General features: G+C 38.1%; 1 protein-coding gene across 1 annotated transcript in view; it reads right to left on the bottom strand.

Moving 5' to 3' along the window:
- The window catches only part of LOC120792359 (cytoplasmic dynein 2 heavy chain 1), a 119,090-nt gene that overhangs the window by 97,259 nt on the left and 7,510 nt on the right, over positions 1–14,321 (bottom strand). The window contains exons 14-35 of the mRNA XM_040131496.1: positions 13,840–14,035; positions 13,650–13,745; positions 13,116–13,277; positions 12,834–12,932; positions 12,410–12,549; positions 11,828–12,056; positions 10,798–10,925; positions 9,927–10,042; positions 9,481–9,608; positions 8,858–9,007; positions 8,434–8,639; positions 7,883–8,038; positions 7,650–7,764; positions 6,559–6,729; positions 5,288–5,446; positions 4,740–4,808; positions 4,364–4,518; positions 3,757–3,889; positions 3,537–3,654; positions 3,236–3,348; positions 2,911–3,024; positions 2,455–2,605 (exon numbers count right to left, since the gene is read on the bottom strand). Of these exons, the coding sequence (XP_039987430.1) occupies positions 2,455–2,605; positions 2,911–3,024; positions 3,236–3,348; positions 3,537–3,654; positions 3,757–3,889; positions 4,364–4,518; positions 4,740–4,808; positions 5,288–5,446; positions 6,559–6,729; positions 7,650–7,764; positions 7,883–8,038; positions 8,434–8,639; positions 8,858–9,007; positions 9,481–9,608; positions 9,927–10,042; positions 10,798–10,925; positions 11,828–12,056; positions 12,410–12,549; positions 12,834–12,932; positions 13,116–13,277; positions 13,650–13,745; positions 13,840–14,035 (3,104 nt within the window). The remainder of the gene's footprint in view (positions 1–2,454; positions 2,606–2,910; positions 3,025–3,235; positions 3,349–3,536; positions 3,655–3,756; positions 3,890–4,363; positions 4,519–4,739; positions 4,809–5,287; positions 5,447–6,558; positions 6,730–7,649; positions 7,765–7,882; positions 8,039–8,433; positions 8,640–8,857; positions 9,008–9,480; positions 9,609–9,926; positions 10,043–10,797; positions 10,926–11,827; positions 12,057–12,409; positions 12,550–12,833; positions 12,933–13,115; positions 13,278–13,649; positions 13,746–13,839; positions 14,036–14,321) is intronic.

Genomic DNA, 14,321 nt, shown 5'->3' with positions numbered 1-14,321 from the left:
ACCCTCTGTAGTTTGAGAAGAGAGTAGTGTCACAGTTGAGCAAAAAATTAAAAAGAAAACAGAGTAGAATGATGAAATTATATTAAGAATAATACATAAAGTTCACTGTTTGACTGAGAAATGCCCTGCCTCAAGTGCATATCTTGGTCACAACTAACTAAATATGAATAACTAAGTATGTTTATTTATGTTTACAAATATACATATACAGTATATAATCAACAGAATTTCCTTTTACTGTCAAAATTCAGCAACAACCCTGAAAATCCAGTAGGGCTATAGTGAGTAAGTACTTTTTATATAGAAATTTTAGGGTTAGATCTTTGAATCACAGGTCTTCACTGTGGATTGCTTTTCTACATCCATCTCTGAAGCTGGGATTTGATATTGTAATTTATTATGGGTTCACATGCCATCTGCTAGGTACTGTAGATGGTTTAGGTGCCTTGTATGTAGGAATGCATCACTGATGTCAGCCTTGCCCCACAGGCATACAGAATACCTTGCCAAATGTACACCATCCTGTCTTATCGCTCTACCAAAAGGGGAGATAGCTCCCTGCCTGGGTTAATAGCCCATTTATGTAAACTGGGTAATGTGATTATCCTTCTTGCCATTACTTTTGTTGCTTTAATCAGTACTACAGACCCTTCAGACTACCTGTTTTTTTTTAAGAGAGCCAGTAATTTGATGAGATGTTATCGCTGAAATGAATTCCATTTCAAGTGTGAATGGTAAAGGTTTTGCATGCAAGACATTCACAAAATGAACCATATTATCTGAAAATATATAATAGTCCTTATCACAGTGACGTCTCGAAATATCTGGTATTCTATTCTACAAATCTGACTGACTCGCTAAAGTAGAGAATTAAGAAAACTTGCCCCCAGTAACACTGGCAATGCTTTAATAGATGCATTTTTATATGACAGAGGATTTGGAATTTGGCAGTAATGTCCCATGAAATTATGCCACTACCAGGGTTATGGAGGAGCTTTTCATCTCATGCATGAATAATAAACCTTGATTTAAATTTAAAAGTCTTTTTTACATATTCAAATTCTGTAAAAAATAAATAAATAAAATTTTAAAAAAAAGAAGACTCAGCTGTTATCCTTTACGTTGCTTTATATTTAGCCTTGGGTCATTAAATTAGCCTGCCAGCTACTGTGTCTGCAGCTTTAGGGGTTCTGCCCCTCTGCATGCTATTGTGTCTGACTGGCTATCCAGAGTTTCACCAAAGAGCAGTCATTTGGCATGAATCTCTCAGTCATTATTAATAACTCAAGATTATGATCAGAGTTTAATCATTAACGACACAAGAGGGAATCTGATAACGGAACAGATCGCAAGTGTCAAGGAGCAACTGTTTATAAGGACAGTCGCAGAGGGCTTAATAATGTCAAGAATGTATCAGAAACCAAGCAGCAGGACAGGGCTGAGCGATCTGCTGCAGAAAAAAATGGGGCTAAGAAAGCAGCATAAAATCATGCATTTAGTTTGCTGCAAAGACATCGCTACATTTAATGACCTTATGTCAAAAAAAATTGCATAGACTAGGTTATTTTTTATTTCAGCTTCTTCTGACTGCCTGGTTATTAGTCTCAGATCAGACATTGTTTTATCCTCTCCATCTCGAATGACATCCCAGATTATGATCAGAGTTTGGTTATTAACACCACACAAAGATACAGTATATGGCTGAGCAAATTTAGGGAATGAGGTAAAGGCGTTGTGAATGCACTTATACAAGAGAAAGACAGAAGGTTTGGTCTTTTAAACTTGGAGGACACACTGGCATTTTCACTATGAGTGATGTCACCAGTGGCATACATTGCTTGACTCAACATTTGTGTCATTTATTTCATACCATTCCTACCATCATTTACCTATTTTCATTTAACAAGCATGAAACATGTGCATGCCAATGGTTCACCAATGTGCGTGTTTAAAAATGAATTGATTTTTGGCCACTAGGGGTCAGAAGAAGAACACCAAAAACAAGTTGACAGTCATACAGCCTGGTAATATTATCAGCTTATGAAGCTGTTATTACTAACATGTTAGCAAACACTTGACTACTTAGAGTGTTCAGAAAGAACCTATAGCAAAGTTTGGAGGCAGCATTGTTTTATATAAAGTCAGTAAAAAAATGCAAGTCAACACAAACACATGGATTCTCTCCGGGTCGTTCTGACACTCCATACACAGTCAGTGTGTATGTTGCTAACAGCTACAGCTAACGTCTTTAAAGTAAATACATTGGTGTTTCTATCAAATCATCGCAGACTGTAAAACTACTACAGAAAGGTCAAATTCAAATAAATAAAGTAATGTGTCAGTGGGATAAAGTAATTTGAAAGTTGGTAACACTATTATTTTTGTTAGTTCTGGGAGAAGTTACAAGAGTCTGAAAGGACACACATATATTTGCCAGTGCACAAACCTACCTACCTGTGTTAGCATGATTGTCAGAGCTAGTGTCCACTGTAGTGTAGTGTTCTAATTTGGCATTGAGTTCCAGCTCCAGCTGCTGCAGATTCTGATCTTTTAGGGCTCTTTCCACGTCTTCAGTAAACTGGATTTGCTCAGCGAGACAAAGAATCTACACCAAAAATATAATATAAAGTTCATACATTTCAGAGTTAAGAAGATGCTTTTACAGGAAAAATTCTGTCATTTCACATCCTGGGTCACACTGTCTTACAACTGAGAAATTACTGACATATGGTCTTGAATTTCATCTTGAACAAACACTACAAATACATGTAATTTACAACAATTAAATGTGGCACAGTTTCTACTGCTGAAAAGACATTCAGCTAATTCAAAGGCCTTTGGGAATGTACAGAAAAAAACAGATATTGTATCTTCATATACAATTACTTTATATAAAAAGCATGTGTGTACCTGTGATGGGTAGCGTGAGGGGTCCACCTCCCCTTTCTTTCCTGCTGACACACATTCATGTAGCAGGTGTTTAAGAGTCTCCTTCATTTCCACAGACAGCTCACTTAACCACACCTAGAAAGAAGAAAAACAGTTCACACAGAGCCACAAATATGTACAAATAAAAGCACTGTATAAAACTCTTAAATGAAACACATTATGTTCTGCTTTGAACACACTGAAACAAAACACATACATGCAAAGCTTCAAATGTCCGAACAGACATATATCCAACACAGAACATACAATATATACTTTCACACAAAACTCTGCACAACAGCTTTACCTCCACGAGGCTGGAGATGCGTATGAGGTTTCTGAGTGGCACTATTTCTCCCTCCAAAGAACACATTGCAACAATGAACTGGCACTGCTCATCAAAGACAACACTGTGGATGCCTACACGGATAATACATACACAGATTACTTTCCCTGTCCAAGAGAATATGCTACAAGAGATCCAAGGAAGAGATGAGAGGGCGACAGAATAGAGGCGAAGAAAAGAGTAAAGAGCAAATAAGAGAAACAGAATAGATCTGAGTTTAACAAAACAGAATACAGAATAGAACAAAACATAGGTTTCTGACCCGCAAAGAGTTTCTTGAGGTGTGACTGGATGACTGTTGGGTTGGTTGCCTGTCCAAGAATCTCTAGCAGATCATCATCTCCTATGAAATAGAATCTTGGGAAGGCAGAACGCTTCTCCTGCAATAACCACACACAAATGCTTAAAAAAGACGTTGTGATTCTTGCATGACTTGTTATGCATGCACAGATGTCTTTGGACACAAAAATGTACGTGTGTACCTCCAGGAACTCATTGAGTGACTTTTGGCAGCGCTGCAGCTGATCCAGTATGGTGACCAGGGAGTTTCTGATGCCAGCCCTTGAGCTCAGAGAAACAACTCTATTGTCTCTCTGAATGTCTGACATTATAGACCTGTTATACATATTAAGGAAGTGTTTTGTTACTGATAAAACACATTCTGACAATAATAAAATATAATTATGTAATTTTCCATTTCTTCCAGCAAAAGACAGATAATCTTATTGTTATACTTATAATGTATATACCTATAATAATATCAGCTATAATAGATCTGGAACATAAAAAGAAACTGTGGGGATACACAAAATATTGGTGGCTGATATATTATTAATCAATAAGTAAGACAAATAAATTATTGTTATTGCTCCAATAATACAATTTGCTGTAACGTGCTGCGCAGCAAGAAAAAAATTACCATCATATATGATATCGATATAGAATCTGACACTGCCTGTATACACACTATAAGCTTAAATTTAAGGGTGAATGATTAATAGTGCTTTATTTAGCTGAAAACTGATTTACAAAATAGAGCAAAAGCTCACTATATGTGATACAGTCACACATACAACACACACAAAGTACCTGAAGTCTTCATCAACCCGTTTGAAGCGGGGCTCCTCCCGCGGCAATGCCCCTCGTCCAAAAATAGGCTCCAGATAAACCCAACGTCTCTGGATTGCATTCAGACTCAGCAGGTATTCATCTAAGTCTGATAGACGACCCTCCCAGAGACTGACCTGGATATACACACAGTAAATATAGTAACAATGGTTAGTGCTGCTTCACTAAATCTCGATATATGAGTGGAACACAAATAACAAAAACAATGCACCAGTAGCAGAAACAGCAATTTATTTGATTAAGTTAAAACATGATGTATCATTTATAAATAGAAAATAAAATGAAGCACTTAAAAGACTATAAAAGTTTGTGCATTGATTCAAGCCCTTCACCTGACCTTGTCTTGAAAGCTGCGATAGTAGGGAGAGTCTTTCAGAGACTGCAGCAGACAGCGGTTATCTCCCACCTGGATGGGCAGAGTGGTGATAAAGCCAATGTGTGGTAATCCTTGAGCTTTTATTTAATGTGCCAGTAGATACGTATGTCTTCATTTTCCTGAAGACATTTTAGTGCATCCCAATGGTCACTGTAAGTTAGATCCTTTAATTGACCTGTCTGAAACAATGATTAACAAAAGTAATGAAGCGAGGGAAAGTTCTGACCATGTGAATAGTGACAACAACAGCTAAGGAAGTCTTGAACATTGCTCTGCATGTAGGCATCACTTTTGTATACCATCTTCTTTTGTTAAATAGCATTATGCTGAATCAAAGATTTACAGGTGGGTTACGGTCAAAGTGTGGCTAATAAAACTATAACAAGTTATAGTAAATTGCATTTTACTTTACTGACTAAAAACTTCAGCGACAGCCTAAGATAAACCCTGAATCACTTTGAGAACACACTAAATGAATGTGTGTTTTGTGTTTATATATGTGAGTCTACCTGGTTGACGATATCCTTCCAGTCCTTGACTAAGGTGAGAGTGCGGCCACTGCTGTCTGTGTACTCAGTGAGGTTGAAGGTAGCTGCAGCTCCCCACAAATCCAGCTCCCTCAGGGCTTCTCTGATCGTCACCTCTGCCTGGGCACGGCTGTTCAGGTCCTAAATGCAGGAGATGCACACACAGCTTGGTAATCTGTGTTCACTCACCACTTTATATACATTTTATAAAACCAGTGCCAGGCATCCTGTAAGATCCACAAATATTACTCCACCGGGGTGGTTGGCAAGAACTTTTACCTCTGCACCACCTGGGTGCCAAGTTTAGCCAAATTTTCAAATTACAAATTCTGAAAATATTCTACGTGGCTTGCCAGGAATATAATGTTAGGCATAGAAACTCTAAGAATTGTGCTGATATTATTAACATTGTACAATTATCTTTGCCAGAATCATTTGTACAATGTATGAATGTACAATATCATGACTGAATATAATCAATTACTGAATATAATCAATTACTGAGTAATGATAAGAAATAAAGACACTGCAATTATCAGTTAAATCAGTCCTTAATGGCCTAAACACTTCAGTTAAAAAAAAACAACAACAAAAAACATTTTGGCATTTAACAAAACTTTTTAAAAGTAATATATAAGGTCCAAATGAAAACAAAAGTGTTGGCTGACCACTAAAAGTCAAAACACAAGCAGCAAGCCATCTCTCTCTCCCAAATTGATTGATAGGTTGTATGTAAGTCCAAGATATCAGTGGTTTCTGATGCTGTTAAAGATTTGTTTACATGACTGATTTTTGTGGGACCAGCAGAAAACTTTCAACTATAACTAGTTCAGAAATACTTAAATGATCATATTTTATCTACACATCAAACTATTTAATGATATACTGTATGCGAATAAGCCTGTAAATCTATATGGAAAAAAGTTTCAAATTGGGCATTTAATGCAAATACAAGCCCATACAATGTCAATATACTGTATTCTCAGTTTCTAACTTGCTGCTGCCCCCTGGTGTCCATTGTCATTTATTGCAATAACGATGGTCTAAAAAACCAAAACCAAAACAGTTCCTATTTTTTATAGATATCATATAAAAAATATGAACCATTTAAAGAGTTGTGTAGTGTGCTTCCACAAAGCATGTATATGTATTTGCATGAGTGTGTGTGTGTGTGTGTGTGTGTGTGTGTGTGTGTGTGTGTGTGTGTGTGTGTGTGTGTGTGTGTGTGTGTGTGTGTGTGTGTGTGTGTAAACCTTTAGCTCCAAGGCTTTTTCTGTGATGGTATTTGCCACACTAAGGAGGTCATTAAAGGTGAGTCTCTCTAACGTTGTCCCTCTTGGGAGACCCAGCAAACGGAACATGTCCAACCAATGATCTTGGGACAGGTGCTCCCCACGTACGTACTTCAGCACTGGGATCATGTTCTAGACATACAGATGGAAAAGTGTGAAAATAAAAGCACAAACACTAAAAAAAAATACCCAAAGATCTGGAATGAGATCCCCTATCAAATCATAATAAGTGGTTTTCTTTCATATTTGCAAAGACATTCAGTTCTTACTCTAAAGACAATACTCTGACCACTATCATGCACCTAAATGTCTTACAACTATTAGGCTTTCTTTTTGTTTTGTTTGGTACCATGAAATTTGTGTGCATCTTATGATCCACAGAGGATGTCCCTTTTTGGTTTTGGTGATTGACTGACTTTTTTTTATATTGCCACAAAAAGTCTCCACTTGCATGAAAGATATTGCATAATGTAACGGGCTGAATGCCATGACATTTGCTGAGCAAATGTGGTAAGTATTTCACTATATTTGAAGTTGAAATAGCTGTTTCCATTAGACTGGTAGCCTGACGTGACAACTTCAGCTGATGATGTTTTACAGTTCCTATGTCATGGCGGTATTTTATCACTCTTCAAAATGGCCAGTTTTTTACTGCAAATTGGTCTAATCCTTTCCCCAAATAAAATGAACATGGGTTTCTTAGTCTACTCATGCGTAAACACTGCTTTCACACTTAATCTTTATTTGCATCGGCTAAATTTAAACATGCTGTTTCAATTTTTTAATTCAGGCTTTTAACCCAGATAACATTCTTGCTAATTCCAACTATTGGCAGCCAAAACACGTGTGTGGGGTGACATGATAGCCATGTGTCACTCGCAAGTGATCTGAGTCAGACTGAAATGAAATTTTGCTTTAGGTCAAAATAAATTGTATTTCGTTGCAGATCCAGACCACAGTCCACAGTCCACCTACTGAGTATGTGGTCTCCATGTGCTACAACTGAAAATAAGATAATTATATATTATTCCTTCAACTGTACTACTGTCTACCTTGTATTTGTCCACTTCTGTTTGTAGCTTAACAGACATGCCTGTAGGTTGCTCCACCTTCCTTAGTCTGTCCTGCCACGTAAACAGAAACTCCTCAAACAAATACGTCTTACTCCTATAAAACAAAAGAAAAATATTAATTAACATACAACTGAACACACAATAATGACCAAAAAACAACTCCAAACAAATATATAGACCTATCAACAACAAACCCAAACTTGATCCTCTACCTGAATGTGATCCAGTCCTCCTGGGCCTTCTCTGTGAGGCCCTGCTGCCAGTCCTCATACAGACCCCACATCTGGCTGTACTCCTCCATGTCTCTTTTTGTCTCTTCCGCCATGGAGAAATCTGGAGCTTCCAGGTCAAAATAAGCACAGTCCTCACTGAGGAGAGGAGAGGAGAGGAGAGGTAATTAATTAGTTTCACATTCGGTGTGTTGATGGAAATGTATCAGTAATAAAGCTAAGTAGCTTTACAAAAGATCTATAGGTAACAGAAAGCAGGAACCAAAAGGACAATAATAAATAAAATAAAGACGCTGTTTCCTATTGAGTGACAAACCTTTATATTGTATCTGAATTATTAGTCAATCTTGTGGCTATAATCTAAATGGCTATAATCTTAAAAATCTCATCGACAGAAAAGTAATTTTTATAACCACATTTTATCTAACGAAGCATGTTCTAAAAAGATGAAGGCAATAAAGATCCTTATCAGCTGTCCTGACTCTCAGTGAAGGAAAAAACGCTAAAAATTCAGTGTATTAAAAAGAACTTACAGCAGTTTACTGCGCACAAGCTCTAGCTCCTGGAACTCTTGCTGCCTGTCCCTGATGGTCTGGAGGCATGCAAGAAGGGTAGCATGATCACCAGTCTCAAGCATCTCATCTTTAGGCTTCAGCTGGTCCCAACGGGTCTTAAACCGCTGCAGATCCGCCCTGTATGCGTCGATATGGCCAGCAGCATTACTCCGCATTACCTTGACCTAAGGGAGCAACAGGGCAAGAGAAAGCAAGTAGCACAAGAGCACAGCGAGAGACAGAAAGGAAGGGTGATTGTTGTAAATGGGCAAACGCAAAGAAAGACAAGAGACCGAAAAGAAGAGCTGAAAGACTTCAGATAAATAAATAGCAGCAGAATTCTCTGTTATAGAAACTTTGCGATGAATGTTACAACATGTGTTGATTTGTGATTTGATGTCACCTGTTCTTTGATCATGAGCTGGTGACTCTCCATGACAAGCTCCAGTTTGTCCCACTTGGCTCTGAGAGAGGACAGGGAGTCCAGGCCTGCCCCAGCCACCGCTCTCAGCAAGCGGTTCTTATCCTCAGCACACTGGAACTGAGGTAGGATCTATACCCACACAGTACATAATGTTGTTAATTAGCTAGTTACTTTGGATTGTCATGTCATGTCAAACATTTGGCCAATCCCACATGGAATTACAAGACAATGTTATATATCAAATATCAGACATATAACATGACATGGAATATGAGAGCCTTGCTTTACACTTAATACTGTAAATTCACGCAGGGCGTGTTACTGACAGAGGTAACTAACATAATTTATATTCTGATATGATCAGATATGATCTCATTATAGAGTCAAAAACAAAAGCAACAATTTCAAGGACTTTATTTTAAATTTCTTAGTCAATGTAGCAAAAGATTCAACTGAATGTTTGAAAATTAACCTGTTTCTCTAAAACCACCATGCTGATCATATATAAGGGACTAAGAGAGACTTATTTGCATAAATCTCAAGAATTAGAACTAGGATTTAACAAAGTTCATAACCAGAGTTTAGGAGTTTATTTGTCTTACTTCAGGTTTGCGGGCTAGTATCTGGCTGTATTTGCCACTGGCCGCACCAATTTCCTCCATGTTCTCTGGTCGAGTGGACAAGGCCTCCATTGACTCTGAGACAAAACTGTCTATGGCCTGTGTGTGGCCTGAAAGCAAAGGAGAAGGTGACTTGCAGATGGAAAAAGAAACAGAAAAGGAAACAGAAAGTCAGAGTACAGGGGATGTCATTGAGCCAAAAGAATGGAAAACAAAATTGAAGTAGCTAAAAACAGAGAAAGAAATGAAAATGGGGAAAGATTTGGCTAGTGATTGGTGTGAAATACTCAGATTAGTTTATATAAAAAACTTTTAATGTTATTAAGGAGTAAAAAAGTGGGAGTTCAGTCAGAGTATATGTGTGACTCCGCAAACAACAATAAAAGTAAAAGTAAAAGTAAAAAGACAATTCAGGTGTCTTTCTTTACCTTGTATGGACTTCTTGAGTGATAAAAGCAGCATGTCAAACAGGCTCTGAATCAGGTCATCGATGACGCCTTTTACTGGCTCACAGTTGACTGTGATACAATCTACCCTCTCCTGACTGACAGAGGAAGAGGGAGAAGATCAGTGCCTGTGACTCAGTTGTTACGGTATTTTTGGTGTCAATTAATGTAAGAACTTTTTAACTTGTTACCTTTCACATTAGGAACTGAGTTAAAGAGGTGAATTTAGCTAGCACAAATAAAATGTCAGCTACAAATGGCTAGATAAAAACTCTGAGACTTCCACTAAACCTGATTCATAGCAGAGAACCAAAGATGAGATCTAGGTCTTTTCTTAAAAGTTGAACAAAGAATTTTCAGAATCAAGACTGAGAAGGTGAGTGTTATCAGTTAGGTTCCATTAGCTAAAACTAACAGGGAGATGAAAGTAATAATAAACACGCAGAAATGATTAGACGGCTTGGAAAAAAACAAGTTTGATTGTCAAGTTTGATCTCTGGTCCTCAGTGCTATGAATTATTACACCAACCCTCCAATGCTCAAGTATTGTCACCTGTTTGACCCAGCTTGTGTTGATAACAAAATGTGACAAGGCTTTATTAATCAGTCACTCTTAACAAGTGATTGACTTTAGATATCAAAATAGCTGATTGTGATCATCCTGGTTAAATCTTAGACTCCCTGGTGTTGTGGACTTTCCCAACTGTTTGAAATGAATATGTATTTTATAAAAGTCAAGTAAGTAACACTCTCCAGCTTTGCTTTTGAAAAAGTATTTTGGATGTGTTTGCTTTTTCATAGAGTACGTATAACTTTGTTATATTTCGTTGTGTTTCTTATATGTGATACGCACGTGGGCAGACGTTCTGAGTCTTTCCCCCGGGCTTTCAATGCCTTGAAGTTTCTCTCCCAGTCCTGTACAGAGTTCAAATGGTTCTCCACTAACTTCTCTAAATCCACCTGGCCCAGAACCACCCAATCCTACAGCACACACACACGCACACAAACATTCACACACACACACACACACACACACACACACACACACACACACACACACACACACACACACACACACACACACACACACACACACACAGAATCACAATGAGGTTGGGTGCATAACACATTTCCTCATTTCTAATGTGCCTGTGTCAAAGGTGAGAGAAACCACAAATAATGACAAGACATACAGTAGATGACTAAATGAAAACAGAATTAAAAAATGGGAGATAAAAGAGAAGTCTAGTGGTGACTGAGGGCTTTCCCCCAACAATTTAGACATGCATGGCTGCAGACAAAAGGTCACACGATGCAGATAATATACTGTGCTCACTGTTCTATCAAGGTAGTATGAAGGGGATATTGCTGACAATGAAAATAGAAAAAAAAACAGAGCCTCAGTATGTAAATAGAGAAGCATGACTAATCCAAGTTCCATTCTTTCAAAGAAATCATCACAGCAATGTTTCATTGCAATGACTCAATGAGCAAAAGGTCAGAAACTGTTAATCAGTCAATATTATGTGAAAAGTCATGTATCAGTGTTGCAGTACAGCATCACAGTAGAGCCATAAAGTTATATAAAAACAAATACTTAAGCTCTAGAGCAAACTATTGATGGATTTATATTCTACAACTGTTAGAAATGATCAAATCTTGACTTCTTTGACCAGACTCAAATCAACTCTACGTAGTGTCAAAGAATAGCAGGCTTGCCACAGAATGCAGTGCATTACATTGGTTGTTTTTAAATAGTGATAATTACCTAACAAAGAGAAACCTTATTAGCAATTTTCTTAACATTATCCATAAGCTTTTACAGGAAGGTTAATAGAGATCACTGTCATAATAATCAATATAAAAATAATCTGTTCAGGCACCTTGAACTTGTGTTGTATAGCCTGCAGGCGGCTAAAGAGGTCCTCAGCCTTGCTGAAGATAGTGAGGAACCCAGAGGCATTTCTATCAATCATGACACTGAAGATAATCTCCTCCCCCTGGGCACTGACCCCTCTGAACTGGTTTGGGATTGAGATGAACCGCTTCATCTCCCTGAAATAGCGTGCTCGTACCTCCTCAAATGGAGGACGGAACTGCAAACGGCCTTGTCTACTCACAAAAAGGAGAGGAGAAATGAAAAAAGGTACATTTTATTCTTTAATCCACACTAATCAATAATGTCTTGGTATGAGAGAGTAAGAAACAGAAGGCTTGACAGGCAAAGAGAGAAATAGTTAAATTGCGAAGTGTGAGAATTAAGAGGTATGGGAAATAAAATCAGAAGTTTGTGTTGGCGGTTCAAGATGAGGGGAAAATTCTGAATATGTGTGAGAGGAAAAGAAAAAGATGATAGCCTGCGCTATCATCTTTACATTATAAGGAAGAGAGAGGGAGATTAAATAAGAGAACAGACACAAAGAGCAAGACAGAAAATTGGACAACTGAAAGCATGTGCTACTGACTTGAAAGTGAGGTCTATGTGTATTTCAGGCAGGTTTTTGTTCAGAGCTTCCAGTCCCGTCTGGTATTGGTGTTCAAGAGCCTTGTACAACTGATGGTTCCAGTGCTGACGCCACGCCTGCATGTCATTAGACCTGAAGCCCTATACACAGACATACATCCAAGGAAGAGATTTAAGATCCGCTGTACAGGTTGTGTATGTCCAATGAAAAGCTTAGTAATGGGCACTAAAATAATTTTGTATCATGCTTATTTACAATGATAATAGCAGTAACCACAGAGCTCCTTGGTGACTTTTCTCATTTTCTCCAAATGTTTATCCTGTAGTCATCATTAAAGAAATAATATATTCTGTAAAAATATGTATTAAAAAATTTCATTTCGGCCAGCAGCAAAGACACATATACTTCTGACTGTAATCTATACCTGAGCCTCCAGAGTGGCAAAGCCAGTACGGAGGTCCTGAAGGCCATCCTTCCACCGCTGCTGATGTCGGAGCAGGTCCACATTCATCAGTGTCACCACCTGAGAAATGTACCGAGAGATGTGCACACAAATACGCAGAACAGCAAGGCTTGATTTATTAATCTCAGATTATGTTTCCAAAGAAATGTGCACACGAAAAATGATTCAAATTAGTGCTAACGGCCTCTGTATTCAATCATACAGCAAAATATCTGAGGTCAAAATATAAAGGCAAGATATAACCTTGTCAATGAAGTCAGTGTGCCATTTGCGTAGCTTCCTGTTCTCAGTGGAGAGTTTCTCAGCAGCCGACTGCAGCTTGCCAATGTAAACTTCCAAGTCTTTGGGGGTGTCCCAGGTGATCTGCGGTTTACCACCTGATTCCTTTGACTGAGAACGAGGATTCTGACAAAGAAAGGCAGAAAGGTTTTCTCCAGCGCAAGATATGAAATCAATGCCAGAAACAATTTATAGGTGACAAGTAAGTCTCATGTTTGAAATATGTTTTTTTGTTAGAGTAACTGCACGGACTACAGTTCCTATTCTTTTCTATAGAGAATATAAACGTATAGAAAAAGATCATACTTCTTTCTTTTTCATGATTCACGCTCACAATAAATATTAGGCACCGTTAAGTCATCAGTTTCCAATTCTTTTTTATAACATTATACTTTTATCAAAAAAAAATAAATGATAATAATTCTAACTGCATTTTTGCAACATTTAACATGAAAGGCATAGTTGGTAAAAACAATAGTTTCCAGGTGTGAGTCTTACCTTGATGACCTGTTCAAAGGCCAGGGCAAGACTAAGCATCATAGGCCTCTGAGAGGGAATCATCTGCTGGTCAATGGTGTTGTAGAAATGGGCCACCTACAACGCAGTAACTCTTTCTTAAAATATTAGCTTAAGACAAACTATACCAGAAATATATAAATAAAGGAGGAAAGAAAGTGCGTACTCTGACCTGTTTTAGGACATTGGCCTGTCTGTAGAATTTGTCTGCAGTGTTAGCAGCCTGTTGTATCTTAGCTGGGATGGGAAAGCCAAGGGCAGAGAGCTGCCTGACCTCCCTGAGCAGACTGACCAGTCTGTCTGAATACTGGATCTTCAGTCTGCCATCCACATGGTCCAGGTCCATCACACAGTTACTGGCCTGGAGACTATAGAGAGGGCGATGGTCACGTTGGAGAAAGACACAATATAGCATCCACTTAAACCAGCACCCATTGCAACCGAGGTGCCCTCGTAAATGTGCTAAATAAGGGGACGATGAACATGGAATAGAATAATTGAGGGAAAAAGTGATATATATATTCACATGTACATCTGTACACGTACATCTGCTGCTGTCCATGACACTGTTCAGACATTGGACATTACGTATAAATTGAACTAAATGCTTTCAATGACCATTAAGATGAAGATTTAGTGTTGCCCTGAACTTTC

Source organism: Xiphias gladius, chromosome 7 (genome assembly GCF_016859285.1).
Source record: "Xiphias gladius isolate SHS-SW01 ecotype Sanya breed wild chromosome 7, ASM1685928v1, whole genome shotgun sequence".
In the NCBI taxonomy this organism is placed as follows: Eukaryota; Metazoa; Chordata; class Actinopteri; order Istiophoriformes; family Xiphiidae; genus Xiphias; species Xiphias gladius.
The sequence above is the reverse complement of the archived record's forward strand: the minus strand, read 5'-3'. Positions and strand labels throughout refer to the sequence as shown.